The 25,806-nt window shown below is 44.3% G+C and overlaps 1 protein-coding gene across 2 annotated transcripts in view; it reads right to left on the bottom strand.

Annotated features, from left to right (window-relative positions):
* Positions 1–3,767: 3,767 nt before the first annotated feature.
* The window catches only part of KIFBP (kinesin family binding protein), a 30,874-nt gene continuing 8,835 nt past the window's right edge, over positions 3,768–25,806 (bottom strand). The window contains exons 2-7 of one of the 2 annotated variants that reach the window (XM_008270032.4): positions 24,359–24,457; positions 17,728–17,807; positions 16,960–17,143; positions 14,313–14,409; positions 8,382–8,497; positions 3,768–5,204 (exon numbers count right to left, since the gene is read on the bottom strand). In XM_008270032.4, the coding sequence (XP_008268254.1) occupies positions 4,329–5,204; positions 8,382–8,497; positions 14,313–14,409; positions 16,960–17,143; positions 17,728–17,807; positions 24,359–24,457 (1,452 nt within the window). In that variant the 3' untranslated portion in view covers positions 3,768–4,328. The remainder of the gene's footprint in view (positions 5,205–8,381; positions 8,498–14,312; positions 14,410–16,959; positions 17,144–17,727; positions 17,808–24,358; positions 24,458–25,806) is intronic. The other variant, XM_002718448.5, reaches the window with a different exon arrangement.

The following is a 25,806-nucleotide window of genomic DNA, read 5'->3' as shown; positions in this document are numbered from 1 at the left end:
CTGCATCCACATGGGAGGCCAGTAAGAATCTCCTGGCTGTTGGCTTCACATTGGCCCAGTTCCAGCCGCTGCAGTCATTTGGGGAGTGAACCAGCGGATAGTAGATCTTTTTCTCTGTCTCCCTCTCTCTGTAACTCTGCCTCTCAAATAAATAAATAAATAAAAATTAAAAAAAAAAAAAAGGCTGTATCTTAGAGATAGTATTCTCAGAGCTTAGTCCAGTGACTAGCACGTGTAGGGAGCCCTTCAAAGAGGTAATGAAAAATGCATGAGAAAACTATGCAGTTTCAGAAATGTCGTACTAAAATAAATTTATCTTTTAGTTCCATTTTTCCATCAACTCTTTTAAGTACCCTCTTGAATGCATGAAGGAATATATAAATGAAGGCATGTAGTTGAATAAGTCTAGTAGGAAAACGGCTCTCTCAAGAAAGGCTCATGAGGGCCAGCGCCGCGGCTCACTAGGCTAATCCTCCGCCTAGCGGCGCCGGCACACCGGGTTCTAGTCCCGGTCAGGGCGCCGGATTCTGTCCCGGTTGCCCCTCTTCCAGGCCAGCTCTCTGCTGTGGCCAGGGAGTCCAGTGGAGGATGGCCCAGGTGCTTGGGCCCTGCACCCCATGGGAGACCAGGAAAAGCACCTGGCTCCTGGCTCCTGCCATCGGATCAGCGCGGTGCGCCGGCCGCAGCGCACCGGCCGCGGCGGCCATTGGAGGGTGAACCAAAGGCAAAGGAAGACCTTTCTCTCTGTCTCTCTCTCTCACTGTCCACTCTGCCTGTCAAAAAAAAAAAAAAAAGAAAAAAAAAAAGAAAAAAGAAAGGCTCATGAGAATGTGTCCCATGTCCCAGAATCAGTTCTCCAGGGAGCTGAGATGCAGTGCCATGTCCCTGTCCTCAAGAAACCCCTCCCTCTCACCTCTTCTGGATCCTCCTTGCTTTCTGTTGAAGTCTGATGAAATCAGTATCAAGCAGCACAGTTTCACCTCAAGCTTAGCATCCTAAACCCAATGTGACCTAAACAGAACTCTCAGCCCAGGAAAAACGCTTTGCCTGCATTCTTTCCCCCTCATGCCCTGCACTTAAACCCCCTGGCATGGCCTGTGGTTCTACTTCCAAAACACATCCTGAATTTACCCATTCCCTATTTCCTTACCCCTTTGCCCTTGTCCAAAGCATGTAACAGAATCTAGCTTATCTCCCTGCTTTCTCTGGTTCCCTCTGTCCCACCCTCTTTCAATCTATTCTCCCACTAGGAAACAGAATACTTTCTCCAAAATTCCAATCAAATCACATCACTCCTTTTCTAAAACGTCACAAAGCTTCCCATGACGCCTAGAAAAAGACCCAAACTCCTTACCTTGATCTGCAAAGCCCTCTAACTGGACTCCCCACCCCTGCTCCCCCCACCCCACTGCTTACTCTCCCCTGCCCCAGCCATATTGGCTTTTCATGTCTTTTAAAATGCCAAACTCCTTCCTAAGTGTGTTTTGGCCCAGCATTCCCTGAGCATTCTACCAAAGGTTTACTTGACATTTTTTCTTTCTTGTTTTATTCTCAGCTCAATATCACCTCCCACCTTCTCAAAGCCCTTTCCAGATTACCACAGCTAAAACAGCACCCTTCCCATAAATGTTTATCCATGTCACTCTATTTTCCTTCTTAATTTCTGTGACCTGAAATTATCTTGCTTATTTGTTTACTTGCTCATGAGAGCAGGACCTTGTTTATCTTGTTCATTACTACATCCTCTGGGCTCAGAAAAGTGAGAACAGTGCCTGACCCACAGCAGACCTCAGTAATAAATATTAGTCAAGGGGCTGGTGATGTGGCAGGTAAAGCCTCTGCCTGTAGTGCCAGCATCCCATATGGTATCTGGTTGTGTCCCAGTTAGTTGCTCCACTTCTGATCTAGCTCCTTGCTAATGTGCCTAGAAAAGCAATGGGAGATTGTCCAAGTTTTTGGGTCCCCAGAAGAAGCTCCTTACTTCTTGCTTCAGATGGGCCCAGCTCCAGCCATTGTGACCATCTGGGGAGTGAACCAGCAGATGGGAGACCTTCTTCTTTGTCTTTTATCTGTCTATAACTCTACCTCTCTTATAAATACATAAAATTGGGCCAGCGCCGCAGCTCACTAGGCTAATCCTCCGCCTTGCGGCGCCGGCACACCGGATTCTAGTCCCGGTCGGGGTGCCGGATTCTGTCCCAGTTGCCCCTCTTCCAGGCCAGCTCTCTGCTGTGGCCAGGGAGTGCAGTGCAGGATGGCCCAAGTCCTTGGGCCCTGCACCCCATGGGAGACCAGGAGAAGCACCTGGCTCCTGCCTTCGGATCAGCGCGGTGCACCGGCCGCGGCGGCCATTGGAGGGTGAACCAACGGCAAAGGAAGACCTTTCTCTCTGTCTCTCTCTCTCACTGTTCACTCTGCCTGTCCAAAAAAAATAAATAAATAAATACATAAAATCTTAAAAAGAAAAAAAAATACTAGCCAATGGGGCCAGCACTGTGGCGTATCAGGTAAAGCCGCCACCTGCAGTGCTGGCATCCCATATGGGTGCCAGTTCAAGTCCTGGCTGCTCCACTTCCGATCCCGCTCTATGCTATGGCTTAGGAAAGCAGTAGAAGATGGCTCAAGTCCTTGGGCCCTGCACCCACGTGGGAGACCCAGAAGAAGCTCCTGGCTCCTGGATTCGGATTAGTGCAGCTCCAGCGGCTGTGGCCAATTGGGGAGTGAACCAGCGGATGGAAGACCTCTTTCTCTCTCTCTCTCTGCCTCTGCTTCTGTGTAACTCTTTCAAATAAATAAATAAATAAATCATTAAAAAAATTAGACAAGTACAGAGTGAACCACATATTGTTGACTGCTATACTCAAATGCATTCTTTTACTGGCAAATTTATCTCAAAGGAAAAGCAAGGTAATTATCCTACACATACACATGTATACACATACATGAATGTATTCATTTATATATGAATCTTACAGCTGACCTAGTCCTAAGCTTTCAGAGACAAATGAATGGGTAGCCAAACTGTTCTTATTTTTTTATATAACTAAATTTTTTAAGGATTTATTTATTCATTTGAAAGGCAGTTACAGAGAGGCAGAGGCAGAGGCAGAGAGAGAGAGAGAGACAGACAGACAGAGGTCTTCCATTCGCTGGTTCACTCCCCAAATACCCACAACAGCCAGAGCTGTGCCAATATGAAGCCAGGATCCAGGAGCTTCTTCCAGGTCTCCCACATGGGTGCAGGGGCCGAAGGACTTGGGCCATCTTCTACTGCTTTCCCAGGCGATAGCAGAGAGCTGGATGGGAAGTAGAGCAGCCAGGACTCGAACCGGCAATTATGTGGGATGCCAGCACTGCAGGCGGCAGCTTTACCCACTACGCCATAACACTGGCCCCTAAACTATCCTTTGTACTAAATTTTACAACTGGTCCTGACTATATGCAGGATAAGGACTCCATCTTAATTCTGTATTTCTTAAAATGACAAATATATATATCAACAATGCTTAATTATGACATGCATGTCCTTTTGCAACAGGGTTCAAAGGGTTATAAATACACAAAGATTCTCTGATGAGAAACCACAGCCAATAAAGTTTTCTGGCACACAATAACAGCTTAATAAATTTTCATTAAATGAATGACATTTTAAGGTTTTCTAACTGTGCAATGTTGAAGAAATATTCTCTGGTTTCAAATGAGCTGACATCTTTGAAGTGTCAAAAGTAAAATCAGTTCTTACAAGAAAATAAAGGAGAAAACGGAAGTTTTTATTAGGGAAACAGTCAATTTATTATATTCCCAATAAGGTCTTTTTCTTCTATAATGGGGACAAACCATTTTACAACACTTTAAAATAACATAACTTAGCTTTTAGTATTCTCAAAAAGGAAAGGTTTCTTTGAGAATTTAGGAAAAAAATATTTTAAAAGGAATAATTACAGGCAATTAATTTTTCAATTTTATAGAGTAACAGGCTCATCTACCAGGTGTACACTATCCAGCATGTTCCATTGTAAGGAGTCTATCAAGTACCAGCCAACAAAGAACTTACATTTCAAGATGGAGGTGGGAAATGTTTATAAGTAGGAAAAAAAAAGCAACCTAAAGGATAAATCACATGTCATTTTAACAAGGTGGTTTACATAATTAGGTACAAATTATTGACTCTATGCTGATTAAGGTCCTAGCAGACAGTTGATGCAGCTGTCTCTCAAGCTCAAACTGCACTCATCTCCCTCTGCAGAGAAATATCACAAGGAACTGGGCCTGTTTAACTCGGGAAAGAACCACCTCAATATTGCACATTTCCTTTTTACAAGTAAGAGTTAAGTTTGGGCCATCTTGCTTCTGAATCTCTCCATTTTTGTTGGGAGAAGGCTGACCATTTCTTTACTAAGTTCTAACTCAACTTCTATCTCCTGGGCAGCCTCAGGGTGCTTTTCACAGTAATCAACGATAAATTTGTAATGTTCTAATGATGTTGCCAAATTTTCTAGCTCTTTCTTGGGATCTGCAGTGATGATTTTGCCATAGAGACGGGCAACTCGAAACTTAGCCAACATGGCAGGGCGGAGAACATCTTCCCCTATGTGCTCAGGGAAAACTTTATTTGGGTCTCTCAGGGAGTCTAAGAAGAGCTGGTAGTATTTCAAGGCTGACTTATTAAGATTATTTATTTTTTTTACAATGTGTGAGTCAGGATCCCTTAGCTTGTCGGCAATGGCAACCTTCAAATCCATCATATCATAGTAAGCATGTGCAATTTCAAACTGAATCTGTCTATTGACCAACAGATAATACTGTGGATTCAGGTCAACAATTAGGGGCTCTAACATGGCTATTCTGCGTTTATGCATCTTGCACCGTCTCTCTAGGTCAGTTTCAAAGAATGCAAGCACCTTAAACAGAGCACTGTGGTCTTGGACAACCTCAATATGGTCAGTGACATAACCATCAATCTGAAAGAATTCTTTTGCCTCAAAGACATACTGCTGCCCTGTTAAGAAAAGTTCTCTGGCCTCTTCAAAATCTAAAGGTCTCAGATAGCTCACTTTTTCTTCCACTGCAGAGATGGCGTCACACAGCTCACCGGTTCCAAACTGCACAGCTTTCTTCCGAATGCTTTCTTCCTCATCTAGTTCTTTTTTCCTTAAAGCTCTGAGTTCACACTGTTTATCAAGATCAAGCTCTCCTATGTTGTCCTGAGAGAAAAACATAAATTACGGTTAAGTAGGCTACTCATCTCGTGCTGTCAAATAACACAAAAGCAAACTTTAGAGTCAAGGAAATTCTTACTTCCCAGCATGGTAAAGGAAGACATTATCGTAAATACTTCCTAAAATGCCTTTCTTTCTTCCAATTACTTCTTTTCTTCCAAAAAATGTGAAAAAAGTATTTAAATAAAAAATAAATAAACCTCTTATAAATTACTTTTCCTCTCTGGGGAACTCAAACTCATTTATAATGAGTCCTCAGAGTACATCTGAAAGCACTCTGAGTGGCCAGTGTTGTGGCACGGCAACTTACGCTGTTCTCATATTGTGTGCCAGTTCAAGTCCTGGGTGCTCCACTTTTGATCCAGCCTGGGAAAGCATCAGAATATGGTTCAAGTACTTGGACCCCTGGCACCCTTGTGGGAGATCTGGATGGAGTTCCTAGCTCCTGATTTTGAACTGGGCCAGTCCTGGCCATTGTAGTCATTTGGAGAGTGAACCAGCAAATAGATGATCTTTTTCTCTCTCTCTCTTATCCCTCCCTCTATATATATTTCAAATAAATTAATAAATCTAAAAAATCTTTTAAAAAATCTGTCAGCGCAATACTCTAATGGAATGCTTTAGGAGTTTGCCATCTTTGTATGAGACAACTGCTCATTGTCTCTGTTATCAGTCTAGTTTTACTACAGGTGCTGCCAGAGTGAGTGCTGTACAGTCTTTAAAGCTTGAATTAAATAAGTCTTTCAGAAAAATACAGATGATCAAAAGATGAAGTTAAGGTTTAAAAAGTCAACGTAAGGGAAATTTGAGTAATTTCACAGCATGGCAAATGTCTAAGTTTATCACATGATGAAGTTCTAGTTCCAATCTGGAAACATCAACTAAATGAAGGCTAAGGGTTCAATCATAATGCATTTCACTTGACACCATTTCTATGCAGGCCCTGAGCCTCTAAAGCTCATTTACTTGCTTGTTTCCTGGCTGCTTGTCTATTTACATGCTCTCCAGGCCTCTTTCTCAAACTAGCTCCCTATTTTGCTCCAATGGCCCCTGCAGCCCCCATCTCCTCAGTCTCCCATGCCTGATCAGAAGAAAGCTGGCAGCTCTTCCTGGCTCCAACTTCTCTAGACATAAAACCCTGTAGTCCTTTCTCCTAATTCCTTCCTTTCCCTAACACCTCTCACCTTTACTTTCTACTTCTAAAATGAGCTCATCTTTTCAAGACCTATGCTACTAGAGTTTTGAGATTTCTTTTGTTTACCAGCTTCATAAAGTTTTATGTTATTTACTGTTAAAATTATTACAGTTTATACATGCAAACTGAAAAGCAAAAGCACAATAACTCCCTCAGGAAATTCTTATTTATTTTCCTCCTTAGTCATTAGGAACTAGGACTAAATACAGACTAGTAATAACAATGCTAAAGATGATGGTAGTTAACATGTCCTGAGGATTTAGTATGTACCAGGTAGTTTTCTGACACCTTTATACATACTGATTTAGCTCTTGTAACAGCATTAGGTACTGTGATCTCTGCCTCAACAATGAGGAAACAGAGGCACAGAAAGTGCCAAGAACCCACACAGGTATGATGCAGCAGACCTGGGATTCACACGTAAAGTGTTTCTAGGGTTCATGTTTGCCACTGCAATCAGTGCTGCTCAACATCTGAACTGTTACATAAGCTATGTCCTAAAAGTCTCTTTTCAGGGCCAGTGTTGTGCTGTAGCAGGTAAAGTGGCTGTCAATGACACTGGCATTCCATATGGGCACTGGTTCATGTCCCAGCAGCTCCACTCCCAATCCAGCTCCCTGCTAACAGTCTACAAAAAGCAGAAGATGGCCCAAGTGTTTGGGTCCTGTCACCCATGTGGGAGACACACATGGATACCCAGGCTCCTGGCTTCAGCCTGACCCAGCACTGGTCATTGTAGCCATCTGGGGAGTGAACCAGAGGATGAAAGACCTCTTTCCCTGTCTCTCCGTTTCTCTCTGTAATTCTTTCAAAAAAAAAATTTAAAAAATTCTATCCTTTTGTATTTTATCAAATCCATATAATATAATGCTGCGAAGTATATAAAGATCGGTGAGAATTAGCTCCTGACCTCAAGTTGGCTTATATTATAAAAGGAAATAAAGGAGTAAGAACACAAAGTAGGAAAAAACAAAAGAGAATTTCAATGACTTATAAAAGAGCAGAGAAGTTCTATCGAGTTTCAGGGAGGGGATAAAGAACTTTGACTCAATTATTATATATTGAGAACCTATTATGCCGAGTGATAATGACATGAATGCAATACAGAGCCTCCTCTCAAAGTTTATATTTTAGCCAAAAGAAAGTCTTCAAGGAAGAGGTGCTATTTAATATAGGCCTTCAATGAGTAAGATATTTAAAAGATAGAGATGAGGAAGGCAAGAAATAAATTTTATGAGTACATTCTCCATGACTTTCATAATAAATACACAGTGAGCCCGGTGAGCACAAGCCCACTGTAAGCTTTTATTTACATCTTGCTCATTTAAGAAAGAAAAAGAACAGGATCAGCATTGTGGCGTAACGTGTTAAGCCTCTACCTGAAATGCCAGCACCGATGGGTGCTGGTTTGCATTCTGGCTGCTCCATGTCCAATCCAGCTCCCTGCTGGTGTGCCTGGAAAAGCAGCAGAAGATGGCCCAAGTGCTTGGCCCCCGCACCCATGTGGGAGACCCAGATGCAGCTCCTCAATCTTGGCTTCGGCCTGGCCCAGATCTGGCCACTGCAGCCATTTGGGTAGTGAACCAGCAGATGGAATTCTCTCTTGCTCTCTCCCTCTCTTTCTCTGTAACTTGCCCGTCAAAAAAAAAAAAAAAAAAAAAAAATCTTAAAAGAAAGAAAGAAAAACATCTTTCTTTTTTTTTCCCCCAGATGGCCATAACAGCCAGAGCTGTGCTGATCTGAAGCCAGGAGCCAGGAGCTTCCTCTGGGCCTCCCATATGGGTACAGGGGCAAAGGACCTGGGCCATCTTCTACTGCTTTCCCAGGCCACAGCAGAGAGATGGATCGGAAGTGGAACAGCCAGGACTCAAGCCAGCATCCATATGGGATGCTGGCACTGCAGACAGTGGCTCCACCTGCTGTACCACAATGCCAGCCCCAAAAAACACATCTTTCAACTGCATTACCTGCATGGAGAGCTGAGCATTCTGCATGAGAGTCAAACAGTACTTGATCCAGCATCTTGCTATTTCCCCTTTTCTTTGATGATAAAGTTCTGGCACGTCTCCTTCAGCTTCGGGAGCTAAAATCACACAAAAGTACTACTGAAATTAATAGGGACAGCTGTAATTTTCATGTGTCCTCTGTTGTTTCTAAAGTTATTTTTACTTTTATACTTACTTATTTTCACTTTTATTTGAAAGGCAGAATAAGAGAGAGAAAGAGAGAATGAGAGAGAATTTTTCATCTGCTGGTTTACCCCTACTCCTCTCCTGCCCCACAACATCCAGGACTGAACCAGGATGAAGCTAGGAGACCATAATCTTCCACATGGGTCTTCTACATGGGTGGCTGGGACTCAATTACTTGAGCCATCATCTACTGTCTTCCAGGATGCACATTAGCAGGAAGTTAGATCGGAAGTGGAGGCAAGACTCAGTTCTAGGTACTGCGATATAGGATGTGGGCATCCCAAGCTACAGCTTAACCTACTGTACCACAGCCTCCACCATCAGCTTCATTTTCAAGTATGGTATTATATACAACTAAATAGATACTCCATACTTGAACCACTCTTCTAATACTGAGACGTCATTATTTCTTTTAAAAAAAAAAATCTATTCGAAAGGCAGAGCAACAGAAAGAGAGGGAAAGATATCAGTATCTTCCATCTGTTGGTGCACTATCTAAATGGCTGCAAAAGGGATAGGCTGAAGCCAGGAGCAAGGAGCTCCATCCTGGCCTCCCACATAGGTGGCAGTAGTCCAAGCACTTGGGCTACCTTGCACTTCCTCCCCAGACACACTAGCAGGGAGCTGGATTGGAAGCAGAGCAGTTGGGACTTGAACTGGCACTCTTGTACAGGATGCTGGTGTCATACACAGTGGCTTAACCCACTGTGCCACAAAGTTGGCCCCCTCATTATTTCTAATTCTTTACTATTACCAACGACTACAAACTCAAAGATCTTTGTGCATAAATCTGTCTGGACTTTGATTAGATCCTGAGGATGGATTTCTAGCAGTGAATTTACTGAGTCAAATAGTTTCCACAACTTTAAATGTCCTTATCATACTGCCAAGTTATTTTCAACTAAGACTCAAACCAACTATGAGGATACTCAATAAAAGCATTTTGAAAAAACTGAACATTGTCACTTTCTTCAGCTATTTTGAAGAGTAAAAACAAAGGATATCTCACTGGTGGTTTAGTTTTAATTAATTTTTGAGACAAAAGCCTTTTGGATTTTAACCAATCTACAATTAATTCAAAGCTATTTAATTTGGTAATGTACATTCCTTTAACTCTTCAGAGCAGGTTAAAGTCCCGGCCTACAGTACTGACATCCCATACACGCACTGGTTTGAGTCCAGCTTCTGATCCAGCTCTCTGCTATGGTCTCAGAAAGCAGTAGAAGATGGCCCAAGTCCTTGGGCCCCGGCACCCACATGGGAGACCTAGAAGAAGCTCCTGGCTCCTGGCTTCAGATCAGCCCAGCTCCAGCCGTTGTGGCCATTTGGGGAGTGAACCAGCGGGTGGAAGACCTATATCTTTCTTTGCCTCTGCCTCTCTATAACTCTGCCTTTCGAATAAATAAACCTCTTTTAAAAAAAAAAAAGATAATATTTTATACACATCACTTAAACATGTCATATTCCAACTAAAAACATATAATCTGGGGAGCCAGCACTGTGGCACAGTGTGTTAAGCTACAATCTGCAATGCCAGCATACCATTACCACAGTTCTAGTTCAAATCCCAGCACTTCCACTTCAGATTCAATTTCCTGCTAATGGACCTGTGAAGGCAGTAGATGATGGCCCAGTTACTTGGGTCTCTGACACCCACATGGGAGACCAAGATGGAATTCCTGGCTTCTGAGTTCACCCTTGTCCAGCCCTACATGTTGCAGCCATTTCAGGAGTGAAAGAGCGGATGGAAGATCTCTCTGTCTTGGTCTCTCTGAGGCTCTGACTTTCAAATAAATAAATTAATAAATATTTTAAAAATGTACAGTCTGCATCTTAGCACAGGAAAATAATAGGCAAACTCCAACTGATAGAAATTATACAAAGTAAGGCTGGCACCGCGGCTCAATAGGCTAATCCTCCACCTAGCGGCTCCGGCACACAGGGTTCTAGTCCCAGTCAGGGCGCCGGATTCTTTCCCGGTTGCTCCTCTTCCAGGCCAGCTCTCTGCTGTGGCCCAGGAAGGCAGTGGAGGATGGCCCAAGTGCTTGGGCCCTGCACCCCATGGGAGACCAGGAGAAGCACCTGACTTCTGCCTTCAGATCAGTGCGGTGCGCCAGCAGCAGCGCGCCCGCCATGGCAGCCATTGGAGGGTGAACCAACGGCAAAGGAAGACCTTTCTCTCCATCTCTCTCTCTCACTGTCCACTCTGCCTGTCAAAAAAAAAAAAAAAAAAAAGAAAGAAAGAAAGAAAGAAAGAAAGAAAGAAAGAAAGAAAGAAAGAAAGAAAGAAAGAAATTATACAAAGTAACTGGCCTAAATGGTGTGTGGATGAAAGATAAAGACAGGCTGAGGAAGTATTCCAGATGAAAGAATTAAAATGCAAGCCGGCGCCGTGGCTCAATAGGCTAATCCTCCACCTTGCGGCGCCGGCACACCGGGTTCTAGTCCCGGTTGGGGTGCCGGATTCTGTCCCGGTTGCCCCTCTTCCAGGCCAGCTCTCTGCTATGGCCAGGGAGTGCAGTGGAGGATGGCCCAGGTGCTTGGGCCCTGCACCCCATGGGAGACCAGGAAAAGCACCTGGCTCCTGGCTCCTGCCAGGATCAGCGCGGTGCGCCGGCTGCAGCGGCGGCCATTGGAGGGTGAACCAGCGGCAAAGGAAGACCTTTCTCTCTCTGTCTCTCTCTCTCACTGTCCACTCTGCCTGTCAAAAATAAAAAAAAAAAAAAAAAAAAAAAAAAAAAAGAATTAAAATGCAGACCGGCGCTGTGGCCCACTTGGTTAATCCTCCGCCTACAGCACCAGCATCCCATATGGGTGCCAGGTTCTAGTTCCGGTTGCTCCTCTTCCAGTCCAGCTCTCTGCTGTGGCCCGGGAGGACAGTGGAGGATGGCCCAGGTGCTTGGGCCCTGCACCCGCATGGGAGACCAGGAGGAAGCACCTGGCTCCTGGCTTCGGATCGGTGCAGCGTGCCGGCCATAGTAGCCATTTGGGGGGTGAACCAACAGAAGGAAGACCTTTCTGTCTCTCTCTCCCACTGTCTACAACTCTACCTGTCAAATAAATTAAAAAAAAAAAAAGACTAAAAATACAATATGCAAAAACCCGTATTGGGGCTGGTGCTGTGACGTAGTGGGTGAAGCACTGCCTGCAGTGCTGGCATCCCATGTGGGTGCTGGTTTGAGTCCTGGCTGCTCCACTTCTGATCCAGCTCTCTGCTGTGGCCTGGGAAAGCAGTGGAAGATGGCCCAAGTCCTTGGGCCCCTGCACCGGTGTGGGAGACTCAGAAGAAGCTCCTGGTTCCTGGCTCCGGACTGACGCAGCTCCAGCTGTTGCGGCCATCTGGGGAGTGAACCAGTAGATGGAAGATCTTTCTCTCTCCCTCTTTCTCTCTTTCTGCCTCTGCCTCTCTGTAGCTCTACCTTTCAAATAAATAAATAAATCTTTAAAAAAAAAAAAAAAAAAAGGAAGGCTGAGGAACTATTCCAGATGAAACACTTTAAAAATGCAATATGCAATCTTGAAAACCCAGTACTAGAAAAAATAGCTATAAAAGATATTATAGGGACAACTAACAAAATAAAAACACACACTGAATAAAAAGAATTGTATAAGGGACCATGCTGTGGTATAGCATGTAAAGCTGCTGCCTGAAGTGCTGGCATCCCATACGGGCACCAGTTCAAGTCCCGGCTGCCCTACTTCTGATCCAGCTCTCTACTATGGCCTGGAAAAGCAGTAGAAGATGGCCCAAGTGCTTGGGCGCCAGGCTTCTGGCTTTGGCCTGACCCAGCTCTGGCCGTTGTGGCCATTTGGGGAGTCAATCAGTGGATGGAAGACCTCTCCCTCTCTCTCTGCCTTTATGTAACTCTGCCTTTCAAAAAAATTAAATAAATAAAAAATTTTTTAAAAAAGAACTGTATCAACGTTACATTTCCTGAGTTGTAAACTGTTTTATGATTATGAAAGAAGATATTCTTGGGGTCGGCATTGTGGCATAGTAGGTAAAGCCGCCACCTGCAGTGGCATCATCCCATAGGGGTGCCAGTTCAAGTCCCAGCTGCTCTACTTCCAATACAGCTCTCTGCTATGGCCTGGGAAAGTAGTAGAAGGTGGCCAAAGTGCTTGAGCCCCTGCACCTGCATGGTAGCCCCACAGGAAGCTCCTGGCTCCTGGCTTTGGATGGCACAGCTTCACCTGTTGCAGGCATTTGGGGAGTGAACCAGTGGATGGAAGATTCTCTCTCTTTATGCCTCTGCCTCTCTATAACTCTGCCTTTCAAATAAATAAATATGGAAGATGGGATGGTTGCAGGTGGGAGGGAGGTTATGGGGAGAAAAGCCGCTATAATCCAAAAGTTGTACTTTGGAAATTTATACTTATTAAATAAAAGTTGGAAAAAAAAAGCTTGAAAAAAAAATAAATAAATCTTTTTTTTTTTTTTTTTTTTTTGACAGGCAGAGTGGACAGTGAGAGAGAGAGACAGAGAGAGAAAGGTCTTCCTTTGCCGTTGGTTCACCCTCCAATGGCCGCCGCTGCAGCCGGCGCACCGCGCTGATCCGATGGCAGGAGCCAGGAGTCAGGTGCTTTTCCTGGTCTCCCATGGGGTGCAGGGCCCAAGCACCTGGGCCATCCTCCACTGCACTCCCTGGCCATAGCAGAGAGCTGGCCTGGAAGAGGGGCAACCGGGACAGAATCCGGCGCCCTGACCGGGACTAGAACCCGGTGTGCCGGCGCCGCAAGGTGGAGGATTAGCCTATTGAGCCACAGCGCCGGCTAAAATCTTTAAAAAAAATATTCTTGTTCATATGAAATACACAGTGAAGTACTGAGGACAAGGAAGCTTAATGTATGCAATCTTCTCTCAAATGGCTCAGAAAGAAAAGTAAATTGATGGCAAATGAGGCAGATATTGAAAATTGGTGAATTTTGGAGGAGGGCATATGGTAGTTGCAACTTTTCTAAAATTAATAATTTCAAGGTAAAAGGATTTAAAAATTTTTTAAAGTATCTGAGAAGCAAACATATAGAGAGAGAGAGACAGAGAAAATACTCGTCTGCTGGTTTACTTCCCAAATGTCCACAATGGCTCCTAGCTGGGCAGGAACCAGGTTCCAGGATCCAGGAACTCAATCCAGGTCTCCCAGTTGGGTGGCAGGAACCCAGGCATGAAGCCATTACCAGCTACCTCCCAGGGCACACATTAGCAAGAATCTGGAATCAGGAGCAGAGTCAGGAATTAAACCCAGGCACTCCAATATAGCATGTGCCAAGTACCCAAGGGTATCTTAACCATTCTACCAAATGTCCATCCCAAAATAAAAAAGTTTTTAAAAGCTTCATCACGGGGGCCAGCACTGTGGCGTAGCAGGTAAAGCCACCACCTGCAGTGCTGGCATCCCATATGGGTGCCAGTTAGAATCCCAGCTGCTCTACTTCCGATCCAGCTCTCTGCTATGGCCTAGGAAAGCAGTGGAAGATGGCCCAAATCCTTGGGCCCTTGAACCCTCATGAGAGACCCAGAGGAAGTTCCTGGCACCTGGATTTGGATCAGCACTGTGGCCATCTAAGAGAGTGAACTAGCGGATGTAAGACCCCCCCGCCCCCTCTCTCTTTCTCTCTCTCTGCCTCTGCCTCTCTGTAACTCTGTCTTTCAAATAAAAATAAATAAATCTTAAAAGAAAAAAAACTCCATCACGAAACACGCACATGTAAACGTACTGTCTTCGGTGGTTGAGATCTTTCCAATTTGACCAAAAATGACATTTGCAGCTGACAAACAGTGCCTGGCCTCCATGAAGCACAGCTGTTGAGGGGGAAACGAGTAAAGATAACTATCAAACAGCTTTTTTTGCAACTGATGCTTGCAAAAGTCTTTTATCATAGGAAAAGCTACAAAATCATGTAAAATACATAAAGCAAGCCCTGCATAGTTGCTGAACATTAAGGTATATCACACATATCCTAGCATTATCTATCTGGTTAAAAGGCTACCTCAAAGATTAAAATGACAATGCTCGCAAACACTTAGTAATTGGGTAAATTGGCTGGGTGATGACTGCTAACTGATGTAAGCAATCTATCTATAGAACAGTTGTCATCTCAGACTCAGACTGCCACACAGAGTCCTTCAGGTTCAGTCTGAGCAGCCATGATAAATTCTTGACCATTTATACCCTGTCAGAGGACTGACAAGTTAATTTTTATCAGGTTTAGAGATCCCTTTTACCTCCTACAAGTCAAAGGCACAGAGGATTCACTCTGAGAAGAAAGTATTCTGTCTTCTAAAATCTTAGGAGGAATTTAGTTACAAGCAGGCTTCTCATCAAGTTTTAAAGTCAACAGATCTACAGATGAACTTTATGGAACTGCCTTACAAACACACTTCCAAGACTTCATCATCCAAATCTGGCATAGTAAATGTCTCAAACACTTAAACACCCCCTTGTTAATATATACATCTTGGCTTGTGGTGTAAGTCACAGGACCACAATGTTAAAGTCCAACTTTTGGTTGGACACCACCCTCAGTCAATAGAATATCTACTTCATATTAGTTGTAAGTGAAAGACTTTAAATAGTTGGTGATGACTTTAAAACCTCAGCACTGAACGTTCTGCTCCACTGGGCTGAATTCAGATGTCATCTCAGGAACAGCTGAGTACATGTGTAATATTAGCCCAGAACATGTGTGGATCAGATTGTTGGTGTTAAACCCAGAAAGCCAGAAGTTACAGTTTACATAAAGAAACTTGCATTGTTCCTCTACACTCCCTTAACCATCACTGTCTCTTCCATTTGGTCCAGAATGGTTCCCTGTGAGCACCACTACCAGAACAGTGAGTGCCTTATGCTCTACAGATGGCTGGTAAATGTGGGACTTTAGCACCTGCCAGGTTGGCATTCACGGAGTAGCAAAACCTCAGCACTAGAATCAAATGAAGATGATGATGATACAAATGACAACTGCATTTTCTAGCGTGGTTCAAATCCCTCTGTTAGCAGGTTATAAAACTTAAAAAAAAAATTTGGTAAGAGAGTGTCGAGAGAAGGGGCCAGCACTGTGGCGTAGCAGGTAGAGAGGGAGAGGTGCTCATGAAAATTACCTCACGTTCCACTTAAGTAACGCTTAACAACTTCAAACTTTATATTTTAAATTAATATCTAGAATTTTAGCACTGTCAATATCCATGGAGTTTTAAAGTATTGATTAAAATCATAGTAAACACATAGTTTTAAAGTTGCTTAGCAAACAAGGGGCATCCACAGCTATAAAGAAGGTGCCACAAGCAGAGGCACTGGACACACTGTTGGATGATGACCACAGTGAAATGGATTCATTAGAATTAGATTAGCTGAATGCTCTGTTATATGCTGTAGCGTTACTTACACAATTGATCTTAGACCAAAGTCCTAGAAGCGAAGCTACAGTCACCACAGCCCTTTCTCCTGCTAATAGCTTTTTTGAATGAAATTCTGTGGGCTAATACTTTAAACACAGGGCACATTTACAGAACCAACACTAACATAAAGGTCAGAAAGGATAAGGGCATGTGGATAAGGCAGCTGTTAACCAGAGCTGAAAGAAGGAACTCTGATAAGCAGAGAATTACCAAATTTCAGAGAGGCTTGTGAATTAGCAATAATTTCAATTGCTAAAATAACTTATTAAGGATTAACAGTGGGAACACTGGCTTAAAAGAGTTGTCGGATTGGAAACTCTTCAGGACTAAAGAAATAAGTCAATTAAGAGTACAACAACACGACTCTGACCAGTTCTGATAAACAACGAAGAAGCTAAAATGTGTCCCCATATGGCAGTCCAGAAGAAGCATGTCATAAAGGCCTGGACCTTCAGAATTCAGCAGAAATCGCCAAAATTGAAAAATAAGCATGAAGTTAATTCTGAAAAAAACTGAAATGCATCACATGCTTTTATCAAAGCCCACATTTAACAGTCAACTTCCTCAGACAAATTCTCAGTTACCAGATTATCATTACATAAAGATAAAGTTTTATCTACAGGATAAGATCTTCAATTTACTGCAACATCTCCCTAAATGAATTGAAATAGTGTGCCCGTATCAAAAAATATTTGGTCTTCAATAACATGTAGCTTTACTGACTAGCAACATATGAGACAATGATAAAAATCAGAACTTTAAGACTTAAAAGGATTCATGAAACAAAAAAGGTAAAAAATGTTAGTTTACTGGCAAATCGAGCTGCATTTTCCTGTCTCATTTTACATTATAAAATATAAGCTACCTGGTTCTAAAAGATGATCTTTTTCATGGTACTACTGGTTCTATTCCTTTCACTATTGGTTCCCTGTTAGATAACTTGGAGAAGCCTACCTTATTGATGTAAAACTGTGATAAGGTAGCGGCATTAATAGCCCATTCCATTGGATGGTAGGCATTATATTCAAGTTGGCGTTTGAGTGTACTGTGGCAATAGTGAGCAGCCTTCTCAAACATTTCCATGTGCTGGTAGACTTGAGCCAGGTAATACAGGTTATGAGTGTAAACCTTCTCAAATCTGTGAAGGGAAAAAAAATCTGTATAATGGCTTACAATTTATAGGTAAATCTCTCATATATAGATAGATAGATAGATAGATATAGATATCTATATATATCTAAAATTAATATATATATATATATATATTTATCTTGATTTTCCCACCAACCCTTGAGATGGGTTTGGTTATTCTATCTATTTGACAGATAAAGAAACTGAGTCTCAGAACAAAAACACATAATTCATAGGTAGAAAATGGGAGTCACACTCATGTCAGAATACACATTGCATAACATTTAGACTTGCCTTGAAGCAGAAAGCACTGTGATTTTTTTAATCATCTTATTTATACTTTGTGGAAATACCCTTTGAGCTGGAAACTCAACCAGTTCTCCCAAGTGGGTGACAGGAACCCAACTATTTGAGCCATCAACCCCTTATCACTGCCTCCTGAGGTCCAGGAAGTTGGACTCAGAATCCAGAGCCAGGAGTCAGATGTAGGCACTTTGATTTGGGACACAGGTGTCGCAAGTGGCATCTTAACTGCTAGGTGAAATGCTCAACCCTCTATAAGAATTTGGGCTGACTTCTATACCTACTTACCTTTTTGATCTCTCTTGGTCAGTAAGTTTCTCTTCTTCAGGAAGAAAATGCTCAGTAGGATCAAGGGGAGGACTCCCAATCTAAAATTAATCAAAAGCTCTTTAAAATGTTAAACTGTAAATGTCAAGTGCCCTCTTCTGGAGGAAGTGGAGAAATCAACTTTAGAAAGCCTGATATACTTCATTTTTTCCTAGTTTACTTTCATGTTCCCCAATAATTAATTTTCTTTTATTTTTTAGAAGTAATTTTTAAAATCATAAAATCCAAAACACTCAAATAAAACGAGACTGCCTACAAGATCACACTTGACAAAATTTTAACTGCTTTTGCAGTTAAGCTGCAAATACATAAAAAAAAAAAAAAAACATAAAACACTAACTTGCCTTTACAGATGTGTAATTTAAGTGATTTTTGTTGAGAGGCAGAGAGTGACAACACAACATAGAAAATAAGACAGAGAGAGTACTCATCCACTGGATCACCCCTAAACTCCCTTGCAGAGTAGGGAAGAAAGCCAGGAGCTGGAAACTCAACCAGTTCTCCCAGTGGGTGACAGGAACCCAACTAGCTGAACCATCAACTCTTCATCACTGCCTCCCAAGGTCCAGGAAGTTGGAATCAGAATCCAGAGCCAGGAGTCAAATGTAGGCACTATGATTTAGGACATAGGTGTCCTAACTGGCCAATGTTCACCCCTCTTTAAGAATTTGAAATCTTAATTTTGTCTGGTAAAAAGTCTCTTACATAATTTACATAAGGGAGCCAGCACTGTGGCGTAGTAGGCTAAGCATCTGCCTGCAGCACTGGCATCCCATATGGGAGCCAGTTCACATCCTGGCTTATCCTCTTCCAATCCAGCTCTCTGCTTCTGGCCTGGGAAAGCAGTGGAAGATGGCTCAAGTGCTTTTGCCCCTGAACCCATGTAGGAGACCTGGAAGAAGCTCCTGGCTTCGGATAAGTTCAGATCCAGCTGTTGCAGCCATTTGGGGAGTGAACCAGCAGATGGAAGACCTTTCTCTCTGTCTCCCTCTGTCTGTCTATAATTCTACCTCTCAAATAAATAAATAAAATAAATAAAAATACACAGGGGCAGGCATTTGGTTCAGCAGTTACTTATGACTTGGGATGCCTGTAATCCATATCAGACCTGGTTCAAGTCCCAGTTACTCTGATTCCATCTTCCTGTTAACTTGCATCCTGGAAGGCAACAGATTATGGCTCAAGTACTTGGGTCCTTGCCACCCACATGGAGACCCAGGATAGGTTTCAGGCTCCTGACTTCAGCCTGGCCTGGTATTTGGGGAGTAAATCAGCAGATGGAAGATCTCTTTCTCTCTCTCTGCCTTTAAAATAAAATGAAAACAGGGGCTGCCAAATCAGCACAGCTAGTTAAACCACCATCTGAAGTGCCAGCATCCCATATGGGTGCTGGTTCACATCCTGGCTGCTCTACTTCCAATCCAGCTCCTTGCTAATGTATCTGGAAAAACAATGGACGATGGCCCAAGTGCCTGGGCCCCTGTCATGTATGTGGGAAACCCAGATGAAGCTCCTGGCTCCTGGCTTTGGCCTGCCCCAGCCCTCCCTGTTGCAGCCATTTGGGGAATGAATCAGTGGTTAGAAGATCTCTCTTTCGGGCCAGTGCTGCGGCTCACTAGGCTAATCCTCCGCCTAGCGGCGCCGGCACACCGGGTTCTAGTCCCGGTCGGGGCGCTGGATTCTGTCCCGGTTGCCCCTCTTCCAGGCCAGCTCTCTGCTGTGGCCAGGGAGTCCAGTGGAGGATGGCCCAGGTGCTTGGGCCCTGCACCCCATGGGAGACCAGGAAAAGCACCTGGCTCCTGGCTCCTGCCATCGGATCAGCGCGGTGCACCGGCCGCAGCGGCCATTGGAGGGTGAACCAACGGCAAAGGAAGACCTTTCTCTCTGTCTCTCTCTCTCACTGTCCACTCTGCCTGTCAAAAAAAAAAAAAAAAAATCTCTCTCTCTCTGTGTCTCTGCCTCTCTAACTCTGAAATTCAAATAAATAAATACAGAAATAAATATTTAAAATTGTTTAAGTGAAAATAAATAAATCTTCTAAAATAAGAAGAAACCTAAGTAAGTATAACAAATAGGAAATAAATATTTTTGTTCTGAACTATCAAATGAAAATGAAACCAAGATTTTTAATATTTATTGTTTTTAATATTTAGTTTTCCTGTTTTTTTTCATGTTTATTCTACTATTTTTCCTCAAGGAAACAAAAAAGTACTATACAGATTATCCTCCTTTTTTAAAAAAAATATTTTATTTATTTGAAAGACAGTTACTGAGAGAGGCAGAGACAAAGAGAGGGGTCTTCCATTAGATGGTTCACTCCCCAGATGGCCACAACGGCCAGAGCTGTGCCAATCTGAAGCCAGGAGCCAGGAGCTTCTTCTGGGTCTCCCACGTGGATGCAGGGGCCCAAGGACTTGGACCATCTTCTACTGCCATCCCAGGCCATAGCAGAGAGCTGGATTGGAAGAGGAGCTGCTGGGACTCGAACCGGCGCCCATATGAGATATGGTGCTTCAGGCCAGGGCTTAACCCACTGTGCCACAGAGCTGGCCCCCCTCTTTTTTTATTTGAAAGGCAGAGGTACAGAGAAAAGAGACAGAGATCGTCCATCTGCTGGTTCACTCCCCAGATGGCTGCAATGACTGGGATGGGCCAGGCTGAAGCTTCTTCCAGATCTCCCCCATGGGTGCAGGGGCCCAAGGACTTGAGACATCTCTGCTGCTTTCCCAGGCACATTAGCAGGAAGCTGGATCGGACACGAACCGGTGCCCATATGGGATGCCGGTGCTGCAGGCCATGGCTTTAACCCACTGTGCCACAGCACCAGCCCCAAGATTACCCTCTTTCAATACAAGGACATTAAAAACCAATGATTCCATTGGTTATATATTTTATTTTTAAATTTATTTTAAAGGCAGAGTGACAGAGAGTAAGAGACAGAAAGATATTTTTCATCTACTGGTTCTCTCCCCAAGTGTCCACAACAGCCAGATCTGGGCCAGGCACAAGCTAGGAGCCCAGAATTCAATTGGGTCACCCGAGTACTTGAGCCAACATCTGCTGTATTCCAGGGTGTGCAAAGGCAGGAAGCTGGATTTGGAAGTGGAGTGGCTGGAACTAGACCAGGTACTCTGATATAGGATGTGAGCTACCAATGATTTAACCATGCACCAAACACCTTTCCCTCAATATTAGTTTCTAATGAAACACTATAGGTGTTGGGCACCTTTACATTTTAAATGAACAACTTCATGTACAACAGTGAGACCCTAAAAGCGTGAAAGGAGACCAACATCTCTGTTTGGCTTTGTGGTGCTGTTATCTTAGCATTTTAGGTAAAAATTAAAATGTCAAGGCAGAAGGGCCATGAACTTAAAAATTCTCCAACTTGGGGATATGTTCCTTGTGGGGAAGGAGGAAGGTGTTGTAAAACAGGCCGGCGCCACGGCTCACTAGGCTAATCCTCCACCTTGCGGCGCCGGCATCCCGGGTTCTAGTCCCGGTCGGGGCGCCGGATTCTGTCCCGGTTGCCCTTCTTCCAGGTCAGCTCTCTGCTGTGGCCAGGGAGTGCAGTGGAGGATGGCCCAAGTGCTTGGGCCCTGCACCCCATGGGAGACCAGGATAAGTACCTGGCTCCTGCCATCAGATCAGTGCGGTGCGCCGGCCGCAGCATGCCAGCCACCGCGGCCATTGGAGGGTGAACCAACAGCAAAGGAAGACCTTTCTCTCTGTCTCTCTCTCACTGTCCACTCTGCCTGTCAAAAAAAAAAAAAAAAAAAGCTTGTAAAACAATGTACATTCTAAAATTCCTTGTGGTTGTAATTTACATGTTGGTTACTCCGATCTTTATTCTCAAGGGGAATGGTAAAACCAGATTTTATTTACATTTGATTACTGGGCATTTTGCAGTGCCTGGTACACAGTAAAAACAATAAATGTCTGGTGAGTTAAGCTAACAAAACAACTAGAAATGGTCATTCCAAGCATTTTGCTCATAGCTCTTTCCTTTCATGTGCTAGCATCCTTTTGGTATAGCTATGGGAGTCCTCTAACTGTACAGCTCTTAGAGAAGTACCTTGCACTTGTATTCACCTAGTAAGTGATACAGTAGAAAGTAGGTGTTCTGGGGGCTGGCATTGTGGTGTAGCTGGTTAAGCTGCCACCTGTGATGCTGGCATCCCATATGGGAGCTGGCTGACATCCTACTTCTGATTCAGCTCCTTGCAAATGTGCCTGGGAAGGCAGTGGAATATAGTCCAAGTGCTTGGGCCTGCACCCATGTTGGAGACTCAGAAGAAACTCCTGGTTCCTGGCTTCGGCTTGGCCCAGCGCTGGCCTTAGTGGCCATCTAGGGAGTGAGCCAGCAAATGGAAGATCTCTCTTTCCCTCTCTCTATGTAACTCTGACTTTCAAAGTAAATAAATAACTTCAAAAAAAGAAAAGTATGGGTTCTAGAGGCAGATCATGTGGGCTGGAATCCCAGCTTCATCATTTACTAATGAGTCAATCTCTGTCGCTTCTGTTTCCTCATCCATAAAAAAAAGAATAGTACCTACTTCACAGAGTTCTGAGGATTTTATTTTACTTTTTTTTTTTTTTTTTTTTTTTAGATTTCTTTATTTGTTTGAAAGGCAGAGTTAGAGAGAGAGACACACACACAGAGACAAAGAAAGCAAAGATCTTCCATCTGCTGGTTTACTTCCCAGATGCCTCTGCCTCTCTGTAACTCTGCCTTCCAAACAAATCCATCTTTAAAAAAAAAAAAATGTAGATATTCCTGGGCTGGCACTGTAGCACGCCTGGCCCAGCCTTGGGCCATTGTGGCCATTTGGGGAGTCAAACTGCTGATGGACAGTCTCTCTCTGCCCCCTCATTCTCTGTAAACTCTGCCTTTTTATTTATTTAAATGGCAGAGTTACAGAAAGAGGTAAAGACAGAGAGAGAGAGAGGTGTTCCATCCACTGGTTCACTCCCCAAATGGCCACAATGGCTGGAGCTTTTTCTGGGTCTCCCATGTGGGTGCAGAGGCCCAAGCACTTGGGTTGTCCTCACTGCATTCCCAGGCATATTAGCAGGGAGCTAGATGGGAAGTGGGGAAGCCAGGACTTGAACTGACACCTATAAGCACCAGCCCAATTAATAAGTTGTTTAAAAAAAAAATTTTTTTTTGACAGGCAGAGTTTGACAGTGAGAGAGAGAGACAGAGAGAAAGGTCCTCCTTCTGTTGGTTCACCCTCCAAATGGCTGCCATGGCCACCACAGCTGGCGCACTACAGCCGGCACTGCACCGATCCGAAGTCAGGGGCTTTCTCCTGGTCTCCCATGCGGGTGTAGAGACCAAGCACTTGGGCCATCCTGCACTGCACTCCCGGGCCACAGCAGAGAGCTGGACTGGAAGAGGAGCAACCGGGACAGAATCCGGTGCCCCAACTGGGACTAGAACCCGGGGTGCTGGCGCTGCAGGCGGAGGATTAGCCTAGTGAGCCATGGCGTCGGCCTTAAATTTTTTTAAACACACCGACTTTAGTATATAAGAATTTCAGCTGCAAGGTGACCTCTCAGTGATGCAGCAAGGATAAAAGACTTAGATCTAGCTTGGACTCCCACTTGTGTGACTGAAAACAGGCCCCCAGTTCCCTGCATTCTCCTTCAGCTGGCTCAGCCCTGCCTTGCCTCGACTGCTGGCCACATCACTATCTTAATAGTCCAGCCATTAACCCAAGCTCTCCCCACCATCTTAAGAGCTCAGCCTTAGTCCAAACCCTCCCAAGCAACACCACTACATTGAGGGATCAGCTGCTACCCCAAGCTCTCCCCACTATCTCAAAAGCTCAGCCTTGGGCCAGCGGGTAAAGCCGCTGCCTGCAGTGCCGGCATCCCATATGGGCGTCAGTTCCAAGTCCTGGCTGCTCCACTTCTGATCCAACTCTCTGCTGTGGCCTGGGAAAACAGTAGAGGATAGCCCAAGGCCTTGGGCCCCTGCACCCCTGTGGCAGACCTGGAAGAAGCTCCTGGCTCCAGGGTTTGGATTGGCACAGCTCCGGCCAGTGCGGCCAGTTGGGGAGTGAACAAGCAGATAAAATGGTCCAAATCCTTGGGCCCCTGTACTCGTGTGGGAGACCTGGAAAAAGCTCCTGGCTCCTGATCAGCGCAGCTCCAGCTGTTGTGGTCATCTAGGGAGCGAATCAGCAGATGGAAGATCTGTCTCTCTCTCTGCCTTTCAAATAAATAAATAAATAAATCTTAAAAAAAAAAAAAAAAAAAAAAAAAAGCTCAGCCTTAGCCCCAACCTCTCAAGTCTTCCCAACTACTTTATGCCAGGTAAGCCACTAGTTTGTGTGAACAGGTGCTCTCTCTGCCGTGCGTTCACTGGCGGTGAGCACCTCCCAGGTTTATGAATAAATCTTTTCTGGCTGTGAGTCCATGTTCTGTCTGCTGCCTGTCCTGCTCTTCTTTTCTTAAACCCAGACAGCACTACAGAGAAGTTCTTCAGTACACAGAAGAGTTGTATCAACGTGATGAACAAGAAATCTTTATTATTAATTTTTCACTAGTTTAAATTAAAACTTAAGACATCTGGCACATCACATACCTCTTTCATATACTGGTTATATAGTGCTTCTGATGATTCCAGGTAAGCTTGTGCAGTTTCAATTTCTTCTCTTTCAGACCACAAGATACCCAGGTTATTCTGGAAAATAAAAATAAAGAGAAACAATGATGATCTAACTCTTTGAATTAAAGTGACTTTCAAAGTCAATATTATCAATAAAATAGCACTGGAGTTTTATTAACAATGAATTAATCATTTTTTTTTTTTATTTTTTGACAGGCAGAGTGGACAGTGAGAGAGAGAAAGACAGAGAGAAAGGTCTTCCTTTTGCCGTTGGTTCACCCTCCAATGGCCGACCGCGCTGATCCGATGGCAGGAGCCAGGTACTTATCCTGGTCTCCCATGGGGTGCAGGATCCAAGCACTTGAGCCATCCTCCACTGCACTCCCGGGCCACAGCAGAGGACTGGCCTGGAAGGGGGGCAACCGGGACAGAATCCGGCGCCCCGACCGGGACTAGAACCCGGGATGCCGGCGCCGCAAGGTGCAGGATTAGCCTAATGAGCCGCGGCGCCGGCCCGAATTAATCATCTATACTAATAGGGTCCTTATGTATTGGTGGGCAGCTGCTAAAATGAACCCCCCACATATGCATGCTTTCTACTATTCTCACCCTTCTGGAATCTCTTACCCTAGTAGTGTTGGGATTTAGTGGCTTGGTTCTAAAAAACAGAATATGGCAGAAGGGATAGAAAGTCATTTACAAGATTAGATTACAGGGCCGGTGCTGTAGCACAGTGGGTTAAACCCTGGCCTAAAGCCCCCGTATCCCATATGGGCATCGATTCTAGTCCCAGCTGCTCCACTTCTGATCCAGCTCTCTGCTATGGCCTGGGAAAGCAGAAGATGGTCCAGGTCCTTGGGCCCCTGCACCCACATGGGAGAACCGGAGGAAGCTCCTAGCTTCAGATCGGCGCAGCTCCGGCTGTTGCGGCCAACTGGGGAGTGAACCATTGGTTGGAAGATCGATCTCTCTCTCTGCCTCTCCTCTCTCTGTGTAACTCCGACTTTCAAATAAATAAATCTTTTTAAAAAAAGATTAGTTTATAAACATGGTATTGTGGTACAGCAGGTTAATTTCTTTTATTTTTAAGATTTATTTATTTATTTGAAAGGCAGAGTTACAGAGAGGCAGAGGCAGAGAACAAGGTCTTCCATCCACTGGTTCACTTCCCAAATGCTGCAACAGCCAGAGCTGATCTGATCCGAAGCCAGGAACCTGAAGCTTCTTCTGGGTTTCCCATGTGAGTATAGGGGCACAAGGACTTGAACCATCTGCTGCTTTCCCAGGTGCACTAACAGTGAGCTGGATCGGAAATGCTGAAGCCAGGACTCGAACTGGTCCCCATATGGGATACTGACATTGCAGGCAGTGCCTTTATCTGCTATGCTATAGCACAGGCCCCCAAGTTAATTTCTGTGACCTGA

The sequence above is a fragment of the Oryctolagus cuniculus genome, chromosome 15, assembly GCF_964237555.1.
Source record: "Oryctolagus cuniculus chromosome 15, mOryCun1.1, whole genome shotgun sequence".
Taxonomy (NCBI): domain Eukaryota; kingdom Metazoa; phylum Chordata; class Mammalia; order Lagomorpha; family Leporidae; genus Oryctolagus; species Oryctolagus cuniculus.
Note: the sequence above shows the minus strand (reverse complement) of the source record. Positions and strands in the feature narration are given on the sequence as shown.